Source organism: Cryptomeria japonica, chromosome 9, assembly GCF_030272615.1.
Source record: "Cryptomeria japonica chromosome 9, Sugi_1.0, whole genome shotgun sequence".
NCBI lineage: Eukaryota > Viridiplantae > Streptophyta > Pinopsida > Cupressales > Cupressaceae > Cryptomeria > Cryptomeria japonica.
Window position 1 is genome coordinate 605,337,869 of NC_081413.1, and position 26,083 is coordinate 605,363,951.

The window sequence follows — 26,083 nt, forward strand, 5'->3', positions numbered from 1 at the left end:
CCATTGACGAGAACCCCTACAGTATTTCGTCGAGGTGGATCGACCAGATTGAAAGAGAGCGGATCTATTTCATTATCACAATTACCAAAACCCTCTCCTACAATATAAAAGTCATAACCATGAATATGCAGTGGATGGTCGTGTGCTTGGAAAATATTGGTTCCCTGGAACACAACTTGAACTGTGGCATTATAATCAATGGCTTTCACCTTTCTGCCGGAAATTGGTGCCCATAGAGTTTTGGGTACATCGCCAGTATAACTATACACAACTGGTGGGTTGGAAGGAAAGTCGGTGGTAAAGATTCCATTAATGCCGAAGTAATAAGCTTGGAGAATGGCAATATCTAGTAGCACAAAAGATATATTGCTCATACTGGCAGCGAATCTGGTATTGTTAGGCCCACTACAATTACCGCCCGTTTCACAAGGGCAGCGAGTCCTACGGCTATGATGCTACTGTCACTTATGCTTTTGGGAACATCCACCGGATGGTCCTTCGAAGCCAAGCTTCGTAAGGCTCGGGTAAATGTGGCAACAGTTGCAGTGTCGTTGTATAGTGGAAGCTCTGGAAAGATTGGAGTGGCAGATGAATTAGAGCCCACGTAGCTTAAAATGGCGGTTGTTGTGGTGTTAAAATTTGTTTCAGGCATCGTAGTGTATACTTTGGCGGCCATAGAGTATTTGGCCTGTGCTTGATTGACCGTGAGAAGAATGTCTGTAGTCTGACCAGATGATAATATCAGTATGTCTGTTGTGTATGGTTTTGTGTAAGAGGCATCCACGGCTACCACTGTGAGATTGTGTGATGCTATCTTGAAGAAGAGGTGATTATTAACTGTAGCATTGACGAGACGAAGAAGGTACGTTTTTCCCTGTTCCACAGAGAAATTTGTTGTTCCTGCATAACGAAAATTGCATTCTTCAACTTGTTTGCAGTGTTGATTTCAATTAGTGACAAACGGGATTGGGTGACCCTTAGTTATTTTCACGCTGCGTGTTTTGAAGAGAAAAGTCTTACCTGAGCTTGAGCAGTTATAGAGGTCTCCTGGCTGTCCATTTACAGTGAAAGCGTGTGAAACATTCGGTAAACCTCCACTCAGTTTTGCTTCATCTTCGACTTCGACGGGATCACTGTTCCACCACTCTCCTGTTCAATTTCAATTCAAGGATAATCGAGTGTGAATGCACAAGACAAAAGTCTAAAAGATTGAAAGCTATGAACCATAATCACATTTCCTATTCAAAATCTCAATCTCACTCTCTAGTATGCCACCTAAAACTAAGGCCTTCTGCTTTCAAGGTTTCAATATACCATTGTTATTTTAACTTTAAATTTGATGTTAACGCGACATAGATTACACTCTCGATAAAGTATTAAACATAATTTTCTTTGACAGGTACAGGTTCAGATTGTGAGCAAGGCGATCCAGCAAGGTACAGGTGTCCAAGCATATCAGTCCAACAATCAAGTAAGCCATTCAATTTCAATAGTAGATCAAAGACTCATTAATTTTAAATATAATTTTGTCAGAATAAAATGTAAGAAAATCATTTTCTAAAGTAGTTAGAGTGTATAATCATAGTACTTATAGTTCAGTATCAAATATTTCATGAGGTAGGGAAGCCATAGTATTATAATATTAATTATTGAGTTGGAAATTACATTTGAAGGAATAGAGGTATTTTTTTTTTACAATAACGAAAAGGATTGACTTTTAGTACTATAATGGAGAGAAATTTATGGTGGTATGAGGTCCTATATTCGGGTTAGTAGTTGGGCACAATTAGTCTATTAGTGGAGTCAAAAAGTGTCATGTCAATACTTATCCCCTAAAAGATTCCAATAAATTTAAAAAAGCAACCAATCATGTGATGCCACATCAACACAACAATAAACATTGTTTATTGCACAATTTTGGGTCTTCTTTTTTGGACCATTTTGGGCACCTTGACAAACAATGCATGAGATGTGGCATCGTATTGGACTTAAAACTAGGGGACTTGACAAGTAAGCAGTTGTACAAAATTTAAGAAAATTAAAATATTTAAGAGAGATTCGGGGAGGCCCTAACATAGCCCTCACCACAATAGGTCCCTCTCTCATAGATTTAAATTGTTTCTTGTTGAAAAATAAGAATTTTGGATGTTTGCATTTAATTGTTGTTTAGATACAATTTGTGAATTTGGGTTGATTTGATAACTGTGAATTTGTCCTTTAACTCATGGATCTATGCTTGTTGATTATGTACTTTCACTTTCTAATTTGTTGCAATCTCTATTTATTACTAAGTTGTCAAGGATTGGCATATTTAAAAATATCTGAAAGAAGTCACTTGATTATCAAAAGCAAATTCTCCTAGGTGAAATCTCTAGAAAGTTCAACTTAAAATAATGTTGAGAATTAACATATAATTAAAAAAACATACAAATATCTTACATGATGATTTATAAATTATTTTGCATCTAAAAAGTCAATTTTTCTAAATATTCAAAAAATGGTCTTATTTAGAATGACACAATTAATATAATAAACATGTCTCTTAAATTAGAGTTTTTAACTTTTTAAAATGAGTAATTCTATTTAATTTTTCAATTAATTATAAATTTTTTATTAGATAGACACCAGAAGGGTCTCTTAAATGAATCTTACAAGTAGAGGGATTGATGAAAAAACATAAAGAGTATAAAACAAAATTCATTATTGTTGCTGAGGTTCTTGGAAGAAATATTGACAAACTTAGAAGGAGAGGAAAGTTAAGGGGTGTTAGAGTTGCTTCTACTCTGGATCCTATATCACACCAATAGTTTGTTGATAATACCATCATACTTGGTGAAGCTTATGTCTTTGAAGTAAAATGGTGGAAGATGACTCTGGTGTTGGCAATATGTAGGAATTGATTATGTGTTGTCATTGATGTCAACATTGCTTCGATTGGTTGTCAACACTACTCCAGTTGGTTGCTCACCTACTCCGGTTGGACATGGTTTTGGAAGAGGTTATCAAAGATTCTGCTCTGGTATGTTAAGAATGTTGGATTCGGTTTTAGAAGGATATTCATGATTATTATGTGTATGTCATATTCAGTTGATTTATGATTTGGTGCTCCGAAAGCTATTGATTATGTTCTAGACTATCGGTTGATGTTCTTGGTCCTGGTTGGTGATAATTGATTAAATGGTTAAGTGGTTTTGATGCAGCTTCTAGAAATGGTTCTTAACGTGCTAAAAGTGTTCCTAATTGTTTATGAATTGTTTGGTGGCTTTGCATCGGCTAGCATGAAGATTTGGTGATCCTATTTGGGTCCGATTAGATAATCTTTGTTATTGACACTAAGGGTTTTTCCTGGTTGATATAATGTGTTGTAAGTGTTTGGGAATTTAAATTAGGTCAATGCTATGTAATGCAAATCATAATTTTGGTCTCGTGGTTGATCTTTGTATCATGTAATCTAATTTTTGTAATTATGAGTTGAGGATGGTTTAGTCGACCTTGTTATCAAGGTTGATGATATGTATATATAGAAGATGTTTATGTAATTTGTTGGTATGATTGGCATAACTGATGCAGATGAGTTGATGACTATATCGATAGAGGAAAGAAGACATGATCAGTTACCTGTGTTATCATTGATGGAAACCAATGTGAATCGATGTTTGATGATGTTTATAGATGGTCTAAATTAATGTCTAACTTGTTGGATAAGTGATTTGGTCTACCAAAGTTAGAATTTGTAAGTGTGATATTACTGGAAGGACTGAGAATTAGGACTTCAACCGGTAAAGCAGGGAAGTTTTGATGGAATCGGTTAATCGATAATGTTTGGATACTTGTGGTTTGAAACATAAGTTTTTAATGATGGATTTGTGTATGTGACCAGAACTGCATCTTGTGATGACTACCGAAAGGCATGTTTTGAATTTCTAATGAATTCGTGCCAGGGTTTTAGTAGGGTTTTAGGACTAGTGATGAAATAACTCAACTGATAATGGTTTTTATTATGACGATGATCAATGGTGAATCTACATGAAGGTGGTAACATGACACAACCCACGTAAATGATTTGCATTATGTTTTGGCATGAAAGATGGAGGAATTTCTTGGGAATGTGCAAAGTGCTTAGCGAAATATTTTAAGAGTTTGACTTTTGTCCAGATCGGATTTTTGTGATGCATTTTGATCAACCAATGGTTGATGTTGCATTGTAAATTATTGTAATGATTTGGATAATGATCTGATATGATCTATATTCTAAATTCTAAATTTAATTAGGTTTTATTGGCCGACTTAGTTGTGATGGCTATTTAGAATGACACAGCTAATGTTTTATGTGTCAGAGGTATTAGGAGAATGTGCTAACCCATCCCAGAAAATGAAGAGATCTGCCTGATTTTTGCATACTATGAAGTATAACTGGATCTGATTTAGCAAGGTGAAAGTGCAAAGTAATAGATCACTTTTCACTATTGTTCCCTAACAGTTACAACACCATAAATCCCTTAATCGGGTAGGTCCTAACATGACAACTCTCAAAAAGGGTGTTAAAATCCTCTCACAAGGTTGATCCTAATAGATCATTAAGATCCTAACTGGAGTGACAGGCAAATCCCTTAACCGGGTGACTCCTAACAGGGTCTACTCTTGATTGGGTGTATTGTAAGCTCCTAACTGGGCTAAGATCCTAACAGGGTGTACTTCAAAAGAGTACAAATTATTGTGGGCACCAACTCCCACCGTGGTTTTTCCCATTTGGGTTTCCATGTCAAAATCTTGGTGTTCATGTGTGGAATATCTTTTCATATTGTCTATGTTTTCATGCATTATTTCTAAGACACCAGTTATGATATTTTATTTAAAGTTTATTAGAGCTTACCGGTACTGATATGAGATAGTTAGAGAAAGTAATTGATTAAGTTGATAAGGTTGATTAGTTGTTATATGATCAAATTGGTATGACTGCTTAAGAGATCAAATTATTGATAGTTGTGATTTAATATTTGAAGCAAAATAGATTAAAAGGTTGTTAGATTTGAGTATAGAAGTTGAGATATTTGTTAAGTGGTTTCAGATCTAATATATAGGTTTGTTTTTGGATTCAAAGTTTCAGTTGGTATTAATACTGATTCATCCCCCTCTTAGTAATAACCAGATCTTGATAGGATTAACAATTGGTATCAAAGCTTTGGTCCTTTGTGTGCAGAAATATTAACTGCTTGAGAGAAAGATTCTGAGGCAATAAAGATGATGAATAAAGAAGGTTCTAAGTTCAACAAGGAAAACTATAGCATTTGGAAAGACAAAATGAAGATATATCTTAAAGGTCTTGGTTCTCAATACTGGAAATAGGTTGAAACAATTTATGTGGCTCCTTCTATTGCTCCCTTGACACCGGATGAACTTAAAGAGTAGCAAGAGAACATGCAAGCCCTAGAAGCTATTGTAATTACTTTATCTTATTCTGAATATATTAATGGTAAAGGATTAGAAATTGCACATGAGGTTTGGGAAAATCTAGAGATAATCAATGGAGGAGATGAGAATGTACAAAAATCAAGAGAGGAAAGATTTAGAGGAAAATTTGATGACATGAGAATGCAAGAAGGAGAGAATATTGCCGAGTATGGTTAGAGCATTAAAGAAGTTTTTGGTGGCATAAAAGGCCCTGGTGGTAAAATTGATGATGATATAGTGGTAAGCAAAATGCTCAGAACTCTGCAACCTCAGTATGCTATTAGAGTATATGCAATCCAAGAACTGAGATCCATTTCAAAGGATAAGGTAACTATTGACTCTTTGATCAGTAAGCTTACAACTTTTGAGTTAAATAGTTTTGACAATTGTGTGATAAAATCTATTGAATCTACTTTTAAAGCTTTTGTTAGTGGTTCGTCTGCTAGAAAATAAAAAGTGCATGTCTAAGTCATGAGTGTAGATCTAGTCATGGAAGTAATCGGGAAAATGAAGATAATGAAGATCAAGTGGTGGAACTTGAAGCAGTGTTAGCTAAGTATTTCCAAGAGGCACTAGTAATTATAAAGGAAAGCTACCTTTAAAGTGTTTCTCTTATAGTAAAATTGGTCATATTTCTGCTAACTGCCCTAGTACCGATAAGAAAGATAAGTATAAGAAATTCAAAGGGAAAGGCACAAAAAATTATTAAGTTGCAATGGATGAAGGTGTGAGCGATGAGGAATTTGAAGATGAAGATGACAATGAAGAGATTGTTTTACTAGTTGTAAAAGAGGAATGGTCTGATGAGAAGGCATTGGTTTCTTATGTAGAAAATAGTAATGAATGGATTATAGACAGTGGTTGTTCACACCACATGACCAGAGACAAAAGTGAGTTTATTACTCTTAATGAATTTGATGGAGGTATTGTTAGATTTTGAAATGACTATCCCTGGATGGTGAAAGGTAAAGGTTATATTTATTTGAATGGAAAGAGTAATGTTGATGATGTATTTTGGCTTTATGGTCTAAAACATAATCTGCTAAGTGTTGGACAACTCAATGATAAAGGTTATTTTCTTGAGTTTAATGGCAGAATCTACAAAATTCTTGGTGGAAATGGTGAATTGATTGCTATTGGGAAACAAACAAGAGATAACTTATTTTATTTGAATGCTAATGTCAATAACTATCTAGTTGCAAAAATTGAAGATAGCTAGTTGTGGCACAAGAGATGTTGTCATATGAATTTTGATAACTTGGTGAAGGTAAGCAAGTTAAGTGTTGTAAGAGGATTGCCATAAATTGTTAAACTAGATAATGTGATATGTAAAGACTATCAAATTGGTAAGATAAACTCTAATTAATTTAGGAGAAATAAGTGTACATCTGAGAATATTTTGGATTTGGTTCATACTGATCTCTATGACCCTATGAGAACAAAAAGTTATTTTGGTGACATATATTTAATGCTTTTTACCGATGATTATTCCAAGATGATGTGGGTTACATTCTTAAAGGAGAAAATGAAGCCTTTAGTAAATTTAAAAAATTCAAAGCTCTAGTTGAGAAAGAGGCCAGTAAAAACTTGAAATGTTTGAGATCAGATTGAGGAGAATTCACATCTGATGAATTTGTCAAGTATTGTGATGTACATGGTATCAAGAGACATATGCCTTCTCCAAGGACACCACATCAAAATGGCTTAGCAGAAAGGATGAACAAAAAATTGTTGATGCTTCTAGAATAATGCTATTAGAAGGTAATGTGCCTAAGATGTTTTGGAGAGAAGTGGTCCATACTGTAGTTTATACATTGAACCAGATACTTGTAAAAAAAGGAAATAATAAGACACCTTATGAGCTATGGTATGGTAAAACTCCTTGTGTTATTTATGTTAAAATCTTTGGGGGTGAACTCACAATAATGGTTCCCACTTTTTTGCCACTTTTGACACTGAGATGAACACTTTTAAAATAATCTTCAACTTTTGACAACTATAACTTTTAAACTATAAAGAATTTGAAGATGATGTAAATTAGTGATTTGTAGCATTTTGTCTCTAGATTCTATATATATTTTTTTCAAATTTTTTTGAAGGATTTTTTTAAAAAAAATTTCCATCTCCCTCGAAAAGTAGTTTTTTACAACAAACTACATTTTTTAAGAGTGACGTGCCTCCCAAAACACATAACTTTTTTTCTATAAATAATAAAAACTCAATTCTTTCGAATTTTGGTTTGTAACATCAATATCCAGGGCTTGCAGTTGGTTTGATAGTGATATGTTCAATATTTTCATTTTATTAAGTTTTGAAGTCCGACTAGTCATAATTCCGACATAGGTTTAAGTTTGAACACATAACTTGTTCTATATATATCGAAATTCAATTTATTTTTTTTGTTAGAAAGAAGACATCAATACCTGGGGCTTAGATATTTTTTTGAATGTTTTTGAATTAGTTTCCTATTTTTCCCAATGCGTTGAACAAAGAAGTTCATGTTTCGTGAAAAACCTATGTTTGGTAAAATTAAAAAAACAAGTTCATAATAAACTCAATATGTAATAATATTATATTCATTGGAAATCTTTCTTTGAGGACTACAATACTACATTTTGGGTTGTCAAGATCATTCCATTTGAACCTACAACCAGAGGTTTGAAGGCCAAAAATCTGCAAAAAAATGTAGAAAGCTCCAGAGAAGTGTTAAAAAAGGGGTTCGAATGAAAGGGGGTTCGAGCAAACACCCCATTTTTAGGGGGGTTCAATTGAACCACCCCTATATAACTGAAAAATGACATAATCAAGCATTAAAGGTGCTTCGCTTGAAAGAGTGGGTTCGAGCGAAATGGGGGATTCGCTCAAACCCCAAAGGGTAGTCCGTTCGAACACCCCCACTTCTCTCGAACCCCCCCTAAATGAAATTCTCCACTTTCACCAATTTCCTTTGATGGCAAAAGTGGGAACCAACTTTCTGAGTTCACCCTTGGAAGTCAATGTTTTATTGAAAAGGATAACTACACTGAGAAGTTTGATGCCAAATTTGATGAATAAATCTTTCTTGGTTACTCTTCTAAGAGAAAAGCATATAAATGTTACAATAAGAGAACTAATAAAATAGTTGAAAGTGATAATATGAAGGTGGATGATTTGCCAAATAAGTTTGAAGGAACAAGCAGGTCAGAACTTGAAAAGGATGATAATGAAGAAAGATTGGTGATCATTGAACTAGAAGGTAGAATAATGATCAACTGACAAATGCAGTATTAGGTGCTCAATCGATAAGTGATGACAGTGAGGAAGAAAGTGGAGAATCCACTGGAGAATCAAAATAGGAAGATGTTGAACTGACACAGACTATACCTAGATATGTTAGATTAAATCACTGACAGGACCAGATAATTGGTGATAAGAATGCAGGTGTGCAAACCAGGAGGAAGATTAGAGAAAATTCTTGTTTGATCTCTATAGTGTAACCCAAGATAGTTAAGGAAGTGCTGAAAGATGATGATTGGGTGAATGCAAAGAATGAAGAAGGAAAAGTGGTAAGAAATAAGGCAAGGTTAGTTTGCAAAGGATATCCGTAGGAAGAAGCTGAGGACTATAGTGAAACTTTTGCACCGGTTTATAGATTGGAAGGTGTAAGGATGCTGCTAGCATTTACTGCATATAAGGGATTCAAAGTCTATCAAATGAATGTCAAGTCAGGCTTTTTTAATGTAATTCTAGAGGAAGAGGTATGCATTGAGAAATTGGATGGTTTTTCCTTGACTAATGATAAGGATATAGTGTGTAAATTGTATAAATATTTGTATGATCTAACGCAGGAACTGAGAGCATGGTATGAGAGATTACATGTGCATTTTATCAAGATTGGATTCCAACGTACCAGTGAGGACAATAATACTTATCTAGAAAATGATTTAGATAAAATGCTAATAGCTGAAGTATTTGTAGATAACATAATTTTTTGTGGCAATGATGATATGAGTATGTATTTTGCTATTGAGATGAAAAAGGAATTCAAGATGTCTCTAATCGGTGAAATAAAGTTCTTTATTGGATTACAGGTTCAACAATTGGATGATTGTATCTTTATTTGTCAAAGCAAGTATATTAAAGAGGTGTTGAAGACTTTTGGCCTGGAAGACTGCAAACTGGTAGGAACACTGATGGTAACAAGATGCAAGTTGACTAAGTAGGATAATTCACTCGATGTTAGTGAAAAAGAATACAGATCTATGATTGGTAAGATACACTATGTTGTACACACTAGACCGAACATTGCTCATATTGTTGGATTAGTTGCTATATTCCAAAATGAGCCCAAAGAAAGTCACATGGTGACTGTTAAGAGGATTTTTTTGTATCTTAAAGGAACATTAGACGACGGATTATGGTATCTCTACAAAGGAGATTTCACTTTAGATATTTTTACTGATGCAGATTAGGCAGACAATGTGGATGGTAGGAAAAGAACAAACGGTGGAGGTTTTCTACTTGGAGGAAGACTTGTAGCATGGACAAGCAAGAAACAAACATGTGTTTCTCAATCTACAACAAAAGCTGAGTATTTAGCTACATCTATGAATTTCACACAGGCCATATGGATGAGACATGTGCTAGAAGGATTCAAGATAGATATGTCTGAACCATTGACTATCTATTATGAAAATACAAGTGCAATAAATATTTCCAAGAATCCTGCACTTCATGCAAGAACCAAGCATATAGAGTTGAAATATCATTTCTTAAGAGAAAGAGTTCAGGAGAAGTAGGTAAAGATGGAGTATGTGAAGATTACAAATCAGTTAGCTGATATCATTACTAAACCATTGTCAAAGACTACTTTTGAGTTTATCAGAAGTAAACTAGGGATTAAACCTCTACACCGAAAGAAATAAGATCTTGGAGATGCATCAATCCTATGGATTTCATGTTTATTCTTCACTAAGGATTGATGAAGATTTGGGCTACTCCATAAGGGGAGCGACTCTATTGCAGTATGATATGATTTACAACTCTAATCTGATTGAAGACAAGTGATGCATTTTTACCTTTCACATTATTGTCAAAGGGGGAGAAGAAAATAAAAGAAAAGAAATCATACATGGGAAAAGAAGAGTTGATGATCAGGCTTGGGGAGAAGAAAAGAAAGAGAAGAATAAAGGAGGAGTCCTGACAGATAATGTTGCAGAACAAGTTGCAGATGATGAACAAGTTGTATATGATGAACAAGCTATAGATGAATGGTATATATGATCTCTTTGATTGGCATATTTGATTGGTGTTGCCACCAATTCTAAAGGGGGAGAATGATGGTATGATTGGAATAACTAATGCAGATGAGTTGATGACTGTACCAGTAGAGGAAATAAGACATGATTAGTTACCTGTGTTGTCATTGATGGCAATGAGTGTCAATCGATGTTTGATGATGTTTACAAATGGTCTTTGATGTTTGACTTGTTGGATAAGTGATTTGGTCTACCAAAGTTAGAATTTGTAAGTGTGATAGGGTTTACTGGTAGGACTCAGAATTAGGACTTCAACTGGTAAAGAAGAGAAGTTTTGATGGAATTGGTAAATCGATGATGTTTGGAGACTTGAGGTTTGAAACATAAGTTTTCATGATGGATTTGTGTATGTGACCGAAACTCCATCTCGTTCTCATTATCTGAAGGCATGTTTTGAATTTCTGATGAAGTCGTGCTAGGGCTTTAGTATGGTTTTAGGACTAGTGATGAAATCACTCAATTGGTAATGATTTTTGTTATGAAAGTGATCAATGGAGAATTTACATGAAGGTGGTAACATGACACAACCTACATAACTGATTTGCCTTATGTGTTGGGGTGAAAGATGGAGGAATTTCTTGGGAATGTGCAAAGTGTTTAGCAAAATGTTCTAAGAGTTTGACTTTTGTATAGATTGGATTTTTCTGATGAGTTTTGATCAACTAATGGTTGATTTTGCATTGTAAATTGTTGTAATGATTTGGATAATGATCTAATATGATCGGTATTGTAAATTCAAGATGTAATTAGGTTTTATTGGCCGACTTAGTTATGATGGCTCTTTAGAATGACACAATTGATGCTTTATGTGTCGGTGGTATTAAGAGAATGTGTTAACCCATCCCAGAGAAGGAAGAGATCTACCTGAGTGTTGGAGACTATGAAGTATAACTCGATTTGATTTAGCAAGCTGAAAGTGCAAATTAACAGATCACTTTTCACTGTTGTTCCCTAAGAGTTACAACAACATAAATCCCTTAACCAGGTAGGTCCTAATAGGGATTTGACACTTAAGTCCCCTAATAGGACAACTCTCAAAAAAAGTGTTAAAATCATCTCACAAGGTTGATCCTAATAGATCATTAAGATCCTAGATGGAGTGACAGGCAAATCCCTTAATCTAGTGACTCCTAACAAGGTCTACTCTTAACCATGTGTATTGTAAGATCCTAACTAGGATAAGCTCCTAATAGGGCATACTTCAAAAGAGTACAAATTATTATGGGTACCAACTCCCGCCATTTTTTTTCCCATTTGGGTTTCCATGTCAAAATCTTGGTGTTCATGTGTGGAATATCTTTTCATATTGTCTATTTTTTCATGCATTATTTCAAAGACATCAATTATGATATTTTATTTAAAGTTTATCAGAGATTATTGGTACAGATATGAAATGGTTAGAGAAATTATTTGATTAGATTGATAAGGTTGATTAGTTGGTATTTGATCAAATTGGTATGACTGCTTAAGAGATCAAATATTGATAGTTGTGATTAATGTTTGAAGCAAAACTGATTAAATTCTTGTTATATTTGATTATAGAAGTTGATATATCTGTTAAGTGGTTTAAGATCTGATATAGGTTTTTTATGGATTCAAAGTTTCAGTTGGTATTAATACTCATTCATCCCTCCCCTCTCTGTATTAACTAGATCTTCATAAGATTAACATAATTTGTGAATAGGTATTATGTCTGCATTAAAAGGGAGGAAAATGTGTGAACAAGGATAAATCATTAAGTGAAGTGTTGTGGAGAGTTTGGTGTTGCAGGGCTAACAACTGTGCTTAACAGAAATTGTAACCAAGCATTAGGAGATGTTATATCCATAATTCATTTCCTTTGGATTGTAGTCCGAATATTTTGTAAGCTAGTGATACTTCTCTTTTTTGTTGAGGAGTGTCCTCTAGGCTGTTGACCTGATTGCAAGTGAAATCCCCATTGTAAAATTTCCACATACTGCTGTAGAAGCATATTTTATTGTGGGTAGGGTTTCCCACCATGGTTTTTCCCTTCACCAATTTTTTCACGTCAAAATATTGGTGTTGTGTGTTGTGTATTGTCATGCTCTATCATTCACTGTGTTGTTTTCATTTTTCTCTGGTAAAAGGTTTATAATCTGCAATAATTGTTTAACTTGTGGAAAACTGATACACCACCCCCTCTCATTTTTCCTCTAGTTCATTCTAACATCTGGATGACTATGCTAAGATCTCAAGGCAACACATTAATTATGAAAAGAGAAAGGTCTTCTTTATGAATGTCAGACATAACCTGCAAAAGAAAATTACTAATATTTTAGCTTGTTAGACTGCTACTCTTCTAGATTCTGACTTGAGGTTACCCCTCATTTCTAAATATCCTTCATTAAGGCAGAGAAGCTTCTAAGTATGGTGGAGAAAATTTAGCTAGTTAAATCTTATGTTTAGAACATTCCAGCCTATTATCTCTCCCTCGTTAAAATGTCTTGATTTGTTGCTGACATGATTGAGAGGATTCAAAAATGTTTCTTATGGACTAGAATTGAGGAAAGAAATAGATCATCCCTGGTGGCTTGGGATAGGATCTATTGTTTGATTAAGAAAAATAAGATCCTTCAGTCGAGCCTTAATCTCCAAACTTGGTTGGTAGTAGATTGAAGGGAAAAAGGAATGGATAGTTATAATAAGAGATAAATACCTCAATAATGATAGGATCTATGTTTTCATATATTAGACTAAATTACCCTTAGAATTTTGGAGCAATGTTTCAAAAAATAAAGCTATCCTAAGAAAGGGTGGATAAAATTTAATTGGGAATGGTAAAGGAACCAAATTCTGGGATGATGTGTGGATTAAAAATCACGCCCTCTCAAAATTACCTCAATTCAAGAAAGTCAAGAAGATTCTTATCAAAAAATGTGAGAAGTTGGTTCAGGATTATATTATATGGCAAAGACACAAGGAAAAATAGAAGACCCTAGAAGATGAGTTTCTTCGACAAGGAGATATCCTGGTCCAATACCATGACCAACTAGTTAAAGATGCCAAATATCTAACTTCTCTTTTACCCGATTTCACCTTCTTCTCTCCTCATGTGGAGGATGAATGGATATGGTGGCTTAACCCCTTTGGATCCTTCTCTATTATGTCTACCTATCATAATATTGAGAAAGAATCCATGAAAACTTTCAATTAAAATAACATCTAGATTAAAGGCCTTATTTTGAAGATCAACTACTTCTAGTGGGCTACAACTAATGGAAGAATTTTGATGATAGGTAATCTAAATAAAAGATATTTTTCCTTTTTTAACAGGTGTGTTTTATGCTATAAAGACTTGGAGAGAATTAACCACTTATTTTTGCATTGTTACTTTGCCAAAGAAATTTGGGAAGAATTGTTAGGAGATTTTAAAACATACTATCTAGATCCTCTTGGAGAATATGAAAGATCTTATAAAATAGTGGCCCCTAGTTCCTTATACTCATCCTGTATCTAAAAATATTTGGCTCTAAATTATGCCTATTATGGCTTGGAAGTTATGGAAGGAATGGAATAATAGTGTTTAGGGATGAATAAAGAAGTAGTAAAGTGCTATTCTATATTAATGCGAGGTAGCCACAAAAATCAAAAGTTATGCCAAGTATTTTGGACCTAAGATTAAAATAGAAATGGGGAATCTTTCATAGTCTTCTAAGGATGAATTGGCATAATGTAATCGTAAGGAGAACCTTCACTTGGATGCCTCCAGAGGAAGGGTGGCTAAAGTGTAACTTCAATGGTTGTTCAAAAGAGAACCCTATCTTATCAAGAGCAAGAGGTATCATAAGGGATTGTAGAGGCTACATGATAAAAGTGTATTATTAAAACCTTGGAAAGGGTTCAAATAACAAAGCAGAAGTGATGGCTACTTGGATGCGCTTCATGCGCCTACATCACCATAAGGGCATCAATGTGATTCTAGAAGGAGATTGGAAAGTTGTGGTTAGTTGCTTAAATGATCTATGAAATCTCCTTGGGAGATAAGAGGAATTATTAAAAAGTGTTAAAATCTATTTTGTGCCTTTACCTAAATAAAAGTGCAAGATACATATACGGAAGGAAATGTGACAGTAGATGAGGTTGCTAATCAAGGTGTAATGAAAAAGAATGGTGTTTCTTTAATTATACTAAGAGCTCAAAGGGATAAAAAATATTTTGGCCAAGGAGAGATTAAAACCTTTCCTAGTTAACTCAATTAATTACATGAGGCTGTAATAGTCGCAGCTACCCTTCCTCTATACGTTTCATGAGTGCCAAGAAATTTCAAATTCAAATTACCCACCTAATAGCCTACAATTTGATGAGTACAATGATGATTATTTGGCTGATTCATATGATGATTAAGCAGTTAGGTTGGCATGTAGATGATGGGAGTGTCATAAATTTCAAAGGTCTACTTGGTTGCATGAGGATTTTTCTCTCATGCCTCCTATTGTTTTTTAAGGATGGCAATATTAGTAGTGAGAAAGGCGGTGGTATTGTTTTTTGAGGTGCCTTAATTTACCATAATATGAAAAGATGACCCACGTGTGGATAATACAACTTATCAAGCCAAAAATAACCTTTTCAATGAGTATCTATTAAAACAAAAAACAACTTCTAAAATTCTTAACTAGTCTAGAAGTCACTTTCAAATCTATTGTTTCTTCTTTATTAACAAACAAACAAATATAGGGGGGCTCTTAAAACAACACCAAATAATTGTGAAGAACTTTGTAATAATGAAGAGGATTGGGAGCTCTTCCATAATGTGGGGATGACCCTTTTTTCCTCGCCATGAAGGGGTATAAAAGGGCATTATCTACAAAGTTCTATAATTCCTGGAAAAATGGTGAAGTCACTATGGGGAGTGTATACTTCATGGTGTCACCAGAGCTAATTGCAGAAGTTACAGGGATGAAGAATGAAGGGGAGAAAGTGCAAATGTAGAGCAACAGTGATTATAAATCTTACATGAAGAAGATTTTTGAGAAAGGTGAATAGTTGGTGGTGGCTGAAAATAGGTACAGACACTCTGTTCTCTCAAAACACTATCCCATAATTAGTTATTTTGTAATGAAATATTTTACTTGAGAGGGTCGTTATACTTCAGTTCATGGGTATCATTTCCCCATCTTAAATCATATTAGTGACAGGGAAAGGATTAATCTATCCTATTTCCTATTTACCTCCCTAGAGTCTTGTATTACAAATGGATCAAAAATGTCGCTCCACCAAGGTTTAATCTATCTAGTGTACAAGTATAGCTTCGACCACTCCCCAAACAAGGTTCCTATATAAAAATCGATCTAGTGGAAACAAAACCCCTATACTATCCCTATTCCACCCCCTTGGTTAAACCTAAGGGTAAGAAACCACATATGTTGTAGGAAATTAAGCCCCTTAAGGTAGCCCTACTCAAAATTAACCTAGACAAAAGAAAATTGTACACTCCCAAAAAAAAACCCTGCAAAAGCTAAAAAGACTAAGAAGGACTCAACAAGGAAAATGATTACAATTGATCTTGACCTACATGACTTAGAGAATGAGTAGGAAAATATATCAGAGAGGGAGAATAAGGAGAGTAGTTCAGGGGAAAGAATTTTGACTAGGCTACTAGTTAAGGAAAAGAAGGTTTTACCTTAGACAAAGGAGACAACCAAAAATCTTGAGGAGGCCTTTAATCTAGAGGAAGTTGATGATGTCGCTAATGAGGATTTGAAGGATGAGGAGTTCCAAGCTAAAGAAGAAGAACAAGAAGAACAATACAAGGAGGAGATGGAAGAAGAGAGTGAATCATCAGAGGATTCTGAGGATTCTGACCTAAGCTCACAACTTCTCAATTCTCAAGAGGATGTTGATATGGTCCCCTGCTCACTAGATTTACCATCGAACAAAGAAAACAATAAAAACCTAAAGGATCAAATTATAGATCTTAAAGAGAGAGTCCTGAACCTGGAAGAGAAAACTGAAGACTACAGGCAGCATTTTGATAAAAAATTTGCGGCCTTTGGGTCGCTAAGTACCATCACTAATGTATTATGAGAAAGGCTTCCATGGGGCTCGTGTATGGACAAAGTAAGATAAAAAAGAAGGTGAGGAAGTTAGAAAAAAAAGGGAAGATAACATAGGACAATGAAGATAGGGAGGACAATCAGGAGGATGCCTAGGCTAGCCAAGTTTACAAGCTTCAACAAAACTGGATTTTGATTAATAATGATTAAGTTGTTATGCTTAGTTTCTATTTTTCTTAATACTCTGCTTGATATTGAAATCCATGAATATTAAATGGTTACTTACAATGAGAGGGTTCTTTTGTCGCTGTGTATTACAGGTTGACACTCAACAACATACAACATTCATATCGTAAATGTTAAACAATCGTTGAGTGGCCAAGCCAAATCAAGTTGATTGTCCGTTCCGTTCTCTCTCTCAATTTGTCAGTCGAGCTTTCAATTCTTCAAGTCACATTTATTGAGATGCTGATATTTTAAATAAATATACTCTATTCTAACGTTTTCCTTGAATGAATGTTTGAAATAAAGATACTCTATTATAACTTTTTCTTTCAATGAAGGGTTTAAAATGAATAATGAGTATGAGAATCAGGTTAACAGTAGTTTGAATTATTTATGTTTTTGATTAAAGTAAGTGGGGAAGGGTCTAACAACTTGTTATAGAAGATGAAGTACATCAGTAGAGTTACATCTTGTAATTTAGACAACAAATTCATAAAATTGAATCCAAACACAAAATCATTATGTTTGAATGATTTATATTTAAAAAATAAGCATAAAAACATTTGAAAATAAAGAAGAAAATGAGACTTTAGCAATTTGCATTTTTAAATGATATTTTCTTATACTAATGGATAAATCAAGGTTAATTATCATTTTTTCTGTTGTTGTTCACAATTTCGTTTTATTATTATATGGGCATGGAATAGTGATTTAATATGATAGTTATCTTTATGAGTCTTAGAATGTTATATTAGTAAAATTAATCATCTACAAATAATTTTGGGTGAAAGTTTTGAAAATATAAATTTTAAGTCATGTAATTTCCACAATCCATAATGTTTGTATTTTCTTTTCAAGTTTGCAATCTATGATATTTTTCATTATCAAGGATTTGGATCATACTACAAGATCCATCATCAAGCTGAAAGAAAATGATACATCATGTAGTATTATCTAAAACATCAACAATGAAAAATATCACTTGCAAACTAGAAAATAAAAAATAATTTTTTTTTTTTGGTAATTATATGAGTTTTAATAATCTAAAATCTAGATTCAAATCAATTTTGACAAGTGTAGATAAAAATTGAGTTCATGATAAACTTTATATTGAAAATATCAAATCTATATTTTAGTGGATGACAAAAAATTTAATGATTTTCTCAGGATGCTATTTAGTGTTCCACATTTATTGTGGGTTTTGTGAGTATAATTTCCTATGGCTTTGAATTGCATCAACCTAGTAGTTTATTCTAGCATTGACAATTTGGTATCTTTGGGTCATAGCTCCCCTCAATAAGCATCCATGAATTTTTTTTTGAAGGTATTTTTTGAGCTAAGGATTATGATCCCACTACGAATGTTGTCATATGTTTTAGGCAACTAGATGATAGATATTATTCTTCTCCTGCATTTTTCATAGCTATAGTTGCCTAGTAATTACTAGTGTGATGACCAAAAATAAAAAAATACCAACACTTTTTTCGATGACATGAAGCTTTTTATTGGAGTACAAAAAACTCAAGAAGGATTATTACATCATATCAAACATAACTTGTAAGTTTCCCATAGGACCCTAAAACCTACGACTTGAGCCACCTTGGGCTGGAAATAAACACAACCAAGGAGAGGGGAAGATAGGTGTTGAAAGGAGCCTCTAAACCCTCTACACTGAAGGACACCTTGAGTTGTAGGAAGAGTTGTCAAAGAATGACCAAAAACAAAAAAGACCAACAAGTTTTGTAAGGCATCCTAAAACCTTTTATAGGTAAAACTACTATGAACCACAATATTCATGGGAATGGAAAGGGGTAGTAAGGAGCCTAACAACCTCTAAGAAGAATCCCTTGCAAACATAATAAATAGGTTCACCTCCATAGGCCCACAATTAGCAAAACCACTTTTTTAAAAGAGACAAACTGTAGAGTCCACCTCAAGAGGACCACCATGCAGATGTGTAATGTTGTAAATTGCATCGTGTGCAAGTCTGCATCATATAAGAATCATTGCTCCAAGTCGATGGAGATCAAGTATCGTCATATTTTTCCTTTTGTCCACATGGATTTCCATGTCATCTTGAAACTTGTCTTGTATCGACCATATTGACCAACTTCCATAGAACTCTAGCGCGTCATGGAAATGTCCATGTGTCACGCTAGCATCCCACACATCTGTCAGTCTACAAGTGGTCATTGGATAGTTATGCCTAGGCCCAAAAGAGAGCATAACTCCTCTATCTGCAACCACCGACATTGATATTCATCTAGGAGGCTATATATTTCATGTTTCTAGCCTTTCAGAGGACTTATTGATCATTTTGGATATACTTTGAGCTCTTTGCATCCATTTTAGACTCTTATCTAGCATAAGTTTTCCAACATCTTAAGGACCACAATTCTTGTAGTCTCTTGAATATTTCATGATGTTGTCCTCACAAGTGTTGGAAGGGGAGTTCACCTTCCTTGATTTATTTTCATATTCATAATATTTTATTTCAATCCATCAATTATGTCAATCATGTTTATTTCATCTTTATCATTCCATTTTCACCGTTTTTATTATCTCAGTTGTTTGTGGAGGTGGAAACACCAAAATGGGGGTGTAACTAAGGAAGACCTCTAAAAAAAACCCCCAACATTTTCCTTGTTGCTTGTGTGTAGGTTTATAGTTGTGGGAAAGAAATCATCTTGTAGGAGGCTTCAATTATGGACTGGTTGTGAGCTTCCCACATTCCTTTTTCTCACTTCATTCTAGTATTTTGTATTTTGTGTTGCTAGCTTAGTTTTTCATTTTTTCCATTTTTATTTAATAATATAGTCGCATCTATCATTTTCCTATGATCTTTGTACCTCATTCGTACAGGACAAGAGCACTCTGTATTGGTGTCCCAACTTTTCATGTTCGTTCTTAGGATAGAGGCATCATAGGGTTGTTCAGGAACTTTGTTTGTTGGTCATTTACCTTATTCTGCATTTAGTTTTGCATTTTTATCCCTTGGATATCCTTTAGCGCCAGTTTAAGAGAGGTAGAGTGAAGGTAGGTTTGTCCATTGAGGTTCATCACCTTGAGGATGAAAAATCCCTTACTCTATATTTTGGTGAACATGACATGAACCAGTTGCATTTTCATTTTCTTTAGTCTTTATTTCATAACTGCATTTTAAATCTAAGGCAAATAAAAAATAAAGAAAACCAAAAAGATAAACATAATCATATTTCAACCTTGAAACAATCCTCAAGAGAACTTTATTTATTGCAAGAGTGCTATAGACTCGCGACATCCTAGTAGTGTGGGCAAAGTGTTGTGGATCTTGTCCATGAGCATTATGACATAGACTACCATAGGAGTTTTTGTGAGAAGGAATCTCAGGAAGAGCATTCTTATGAATCACTCCAGTCCTCCCAGGACAATTCCAATGTTTAACGATCAACTTCCCGACCTGAATGATTCCAGGGCTTCTCACCCTCTTAAATCATTTTGAGAAGGGGTCCTTCTCCACTTGATTTGCAATCCAACTCTCAAAATAATTCTTCTAGGAATTATCCTCTATCTTCCCCTCTTGTTGTTGATCATGATTCTATTGTTACCATTTATTTTGAATAGATTAACATGCTAGACTGGAATCTAAGAGACTTTGAGGGATTCCTAAATTGGGAGAATGTCCTCCCGTAGGGCATAAGTTTTGTAAGTACTCTAAGAAACATGTTGATCTCAAATAGGAGAGGCCTAAAGATATTGGTGGTGTTATCTATGATTGTCAAGAGTCACGTGCCTTTGAATATTTCCTCTTACTTGTGGCTCTCAACTTGGTCTAGACATACCTAGTTTGATGATGGACATGGTTAATCCTGGGCCTACCATTCCTAGCATCAATGCTTCTCCCACTCCCCTGAGTTATATTGGTATGGTTGGTAGTTCTACTACTACTTCCACCATAGGGCACACCACTTCTGTCAATGTTGGTTCAAGTATTCATGCTATCTTTGATGGTATTACTAGTCCTCATGTCAATGCTGGTGGAGGTGTTGGTGTGCATGGTGCTCCTCCTCCTCCTTTGCTCCTAGCTAATCCTATCTTGAACACCATTCTAGAGAATATGGGATAGTTGCAATTGCAACTCACAAACTTGGAATTCACATCTATTTATTCTTTGATGTCTACATATTATCATAAGAGCCTTCTTGACATGACCATCATCAATAACATCCTTCCTTATGGGATTAGTCACTAAAATTTTATTGGTTCAACGGTGATGGAGATCCCAATATGCATATCAGCTCGTTTATGACCATGTTTAGTGACTACCACAATCTATATTTTGTCTTTTTTAAACTATTTTTGTGCTCTCCTAAGGGGACCACATTAGAATGTTATAGTTCATTGCTTGATCACTCTATCTAGACATTCCATCATCTTATGAATCTCTTGCTTAGACAGTTTCAAGAAAACATTAGCAATAGGGTCACCATCTCTGACCTTGTTCATTGTAAGCAAAGACCAAATGAGAAGATTATGGACTTTATCTTGGAGTACCAATCTATCTCTACAATGATCCCCTTTTCCCTACCAGAGTGATTTGCAAAGGATGATCATCAGAAATCTATAGTTGACATTGAGGGAGAAATTATCTCTCAATGAGTATCAAAATTTGGTTAATCTGTGTTCTACACCTAGTTACTACCATCAAGCATTGAGTAAATTTGGAGAGTCATCTTTGAACCCTCATATTGGTAATTTTGTAGAAATTTCCTTGAAAGGATCTCAAAAGAACAAATTTTTTGGCTAATATCATAGCTACTATAAAGGAGAAAATTAGGTGACTTGGCAATTTGTGCAACAATGAAGGAGAAATAACCAAATCACCTATTTTCTCTTGGGGGAGATGATTCCTTTGAATTCAAACGAGGGGATAAATCGACTAGATTCGGTCACTAATCAGATTAGGACTAAATACTAAGTAGATTGATTAAAATGTAATATGTTTGACCCTATTTTGTAAGTTGACTAGTTGAATTAAAACTAAGTGTTGGAGATGAAGAGAAATATGAGAAAATAGTGAGCTACAGATTCAGGATTTTTTCGTACACTTGGATTTGAAAATTTTGAGATGATTCGGGGTGGTTCTATGAAATCTTCCAAAAGTAGTAGGGACTGTGTGTCCGGACCAAAATGACCACCCTCTTGGTCCTCTGAACTTTTCGTACATCAAAAAGGGTTCTTTCATCTTTGCAAATAAAGCTTAATTCCATTGGTATAGCTACACACCTGCTTCATGCACATAGAAAGAGAGGGAAATGTGTTGTGAATAGTGGTTTGCCTTTAAGTCAAACCCTGATTTTGGAATTAACCAAGTGCTTGAAATAATGTAATTGAAATGATTGAAAGTAGAAATCCTCCTCTTTGAGGGGATGTTGAATAGACTGAAAAATGAAACACTTATATCTCCTTGTGAATTTTTGCTTGCCTCTACATGGAATTATGACTTCATGAATTAGAATGATGATCTCCTCTTCAATTCTTGAAATCTTGACTCTATTGCTACTCCAAAGCTTGAAGGAAGACTGAAAATGCTCAATTTCTATTGAATGCTTAAATTCTTGATCTCTTGAATGCTCAATACTTTCTCATGAATGTCATCTAATCTAATTGCGGATGTTCAAATGAGAGGGGAAATCCTCTTTATATACTTTCCAGTAGGATGAATTAATTAATTTTTTGACATAAATCGACATAGAGGGGTGTTTCCAACTCAAATTTGAGATGGGTCAAGGGATCCAATTTAGGTCCCCTTTAGGGAGGACCATGGTTCCACGCACTGGTCCTGCCCTATTTTGCGGTAGGATCAAGGTAGAAATATGGTGCACCTTTGAGCTGAATGGTGTTTTTGACATGTGTGAGCATAATCAGGTCTTCGATCAATCCGAGGGGTGAAAACACTAAGGTGAAGACCCAAATGATATCAAAATTTGGGACGGGTGCAATTTTTGACGCTACAGCTACTCCTTTTATAGATGTTAAACATAAACCACAATGGAATAGGGTGTTCACGAAATTTAATGATTCTTCTATGCGTAATGCAAAGATTGTTGAAAGACAAACTCATTAACCTTCTTGAGATTAGAACTTTTCCAAATAATAGACCATACCCTCATTGGTATGATTGTTCAAATTTTTTCAAATATCACCATGTGCCTGATCATGACACTAATAGATGCTATCATCTTAGACATATAGTCCAAGACCACATAAAAAGTGGAGCTATAAAGTTTGGTGATAAAAAGCATAAATCTAAAAAGTTTGTTGACAAAATAAAGAGTGAGTTGCAAATATACACAAATCCTTTCCCTCTACATTTATCTGATTTCATCTCTGCATCACATTCAATACTAAATGATGGTCCTTATGTTAATATGGTTACCGTAACCTCGATCTCGCCTCCCTGATATATCATTCACCCTTCTATATGCCCCATATTGTGGAGAGCCTGCTCCTTTGTACATCCCTGCGAAGTTCAATGGTCAAACTGTTATAGGTCTAATGGTTGACCTTGTTAAACAATTCAAATAACCAAAAGACAACTAAGAGGGGGGGGCGGTGTGAATCAGTTGTCACAGATTAGGGTTATTGCAGGATCAAGGGGGGCCAAAAAGTGGCAATGTGAAAAAATAAGCCTTCTTCACTCGCCTAAAAATGCGAAAATCTGTGTTGACTTTTTGCTTGGCCTGGGTGTCAGTACACCTTGGCTTGCTAATTACCTATGCACATCGAAGATCCAATTTTTATTTGTAATTTTAATTAAAAAAATATATTATATATTACATATTATATAATATATAATATATTATTATATTATATAATATATATAATGTAATAATATATTATATAATATATAATATATTATTACATTATATAATATATAATGTAATAATATATTATATAATTAGATAATATAATAATATATTATATTATATATATTATATAATATTATATTATAATATAATAATTTATCATATTTTATAATATAATACAATACGTATTGTAGACACCTAAAATTGTCCAATCTAATTAAATAAATATCTTTATTTATTTAATTAATTCATTTATCCTCTTCTAGCCTTATTTCTCATTTAAATAAATACTTTTATTTATTTAAATTATCCTTTTCTCCTAAATTAAATAAATATTTTATTTATTTAATTGATCCTACTTCTTCTATTAATTAAATAAATCTTTATTTATTTAATTAATTCATTAACCTTTTCTACCTATGACACATGTTATTCATCTCTTAATTCCTACACTACCTACCCTCTCATTATTTTATTATTTTCTCTACCTACCCTCTAATCATAGCCGACCGTTTATCTTTTACACCTCTCAATCTTATCCCTCCATTTCTTATGGTGTCTTATATATAAGGAGATTCCTCCTTCATTATCAACCCCCCTGGACATATACATTCTAATCAAGTATCCTAGCATTCAAACTTTCATATGTGATCCTACTTGCAACCACATTTTCGTTCTTTGTTGAGCTCTTGTGCACATAAAATCTGAGAGTAAATATATCAAGCAAGATCAATGGAGATAGGAAGAATGGAGATCCAAACACTATTGGACATGTGATGGTATAATCTTTGTGATTTCATTTGATTTGCATTGTCTTAGGTAATCTTCATATGTTATGGTGGATCTTTGTTGTTGTTAGGCTAGAGTTTTGTGGTTGAATTCATTTAGTCTTTCAATATTGTTGTTATCCATTTTTACCGAAATCTGAGAGTAAATATATCAAGCAAGATCAATGGAGATAGGAAGAATGGAGATCCAAACACTATTGGACATGTGATGGTATAATCTTTGTGATTTCATTTGATTTGCATTGTCTTAGGTAATCTTCATATGTTATGGTGGATCTTTGTTGTTGTTAGGCTAGAGTTTTGTGGTTGAATTCATTTAGTCTTTCAATATTGTTGTTATCCATTTTTACCGTATACATTTCGGCATGCTCGGTGGGATCCTTGTCCCTTTTGCATTAAACATCTTTTGTTGCAGATTTTGTGTTTTGAAGTTGCAGATTTGACATTTCCGACAAACTTTTGATATTTTCGCATCTACGTGCTTTCAGATCGCATTTTTGGTTTTCAGCCACGTCTGTGACATCTAGAATCACGTCTGCACCCTTGACAGTATTTTATTTTTTTGCAGATTCGGGGAAATGTGTCTGTGTTCCCTAGTCGCGTCTGTGAAGTCTTCAGGCATGTCTGTGTCCAGAAGCAACATTTGTGTTCCCTAATCATGTCTGTGTTGGATCTAAGCGCGTTTGCGAAGTTATAAAGCGTTTGTGTCTCTGATAACCGCATATGTGTGAGGTTGTTACATTTTTGGGCTTCTTTGATTTGGTTTTTCATCATTTGGGTTTTTAGATTTGGTTTATTTTGAGCTAACATCTTCAGATCTAGCTAACGAAATTGGTGCAGCTTGTCTTGAAAGCAAAATCATTTTGTTGAAGGCCCCTATTTTCACAAAGTCTTTTGGATCTAAAATTTACCTAGCTTGTGTGCTTGCAGGAAGGGGTGATCTACTAACGAATCTTTGTTGTAGGATCTTAGAAAGGGTTTTTGATCTTTCATTGTGTGCCTTGTTTTCATAGATTAGCAAACACTTCAATTGGTGCACTAAAATTGAACCATTGTCTTTTGTGTCTTGAGCAATAGGCTCTTTTTGTTTAAATCTTTAGAGGGCCTGTCTCCCCATGTGGTCATTAGGACTACTAGTGAGGAGAGAATGACCCAAGTGGTAGTGAGGAAAACCCACCTCTTTCAAACCACTATAAACAACTGTATTCATGGTGAAAACTGTGGATAACATGTGCTGATTAGTTCATACCGACACTATGTCTCCCCATAAACCCATTTGATCAAATTTATTTGATCATTTGTAGGGTGTAACCCCTATTGGCTGGGAGCCTTCTATATTTACAGAGCTGAAAGTGCCGCATGCATGGCCACATGAGCGGATGCCCTTACTAGCACCTTTTTGGTTTAGAAGCCAAAATCCTTCTAGTTGTTGGGGCAGGAGGTCGGACCTCTGGAGCAAC

At 34.5% G+C, this 26,083-nt stretch overlaps 1 protein-coding gene across 1 annotated transcript; it reads right to left on the reverse strand.

Moving 5' to 3' along the window:
- Positions 1-370: 370 nt before the first annotated feature.
- LOC131044477 (laccase-12-like) lies at positions 371-23,487 on the reverse strand. The gene is made up of 3 exons (XM_059211828.1): positions 23,406-23,487; positions 1,021-1,149; positions 371-900 (listed from the first exon to the last, which is right to left on the reverse strand). The coding sequence occupies exons 1-3, from the start codon at positions 23,485-23,487 to the stop codon at positions 371-373; spliced, it is 741 nt and encodes a 246-aa protein (XP_059067811.1).
- Between the last annotated feature and the right edge of the window lie 2,596 nt (positions 23,488-26,083).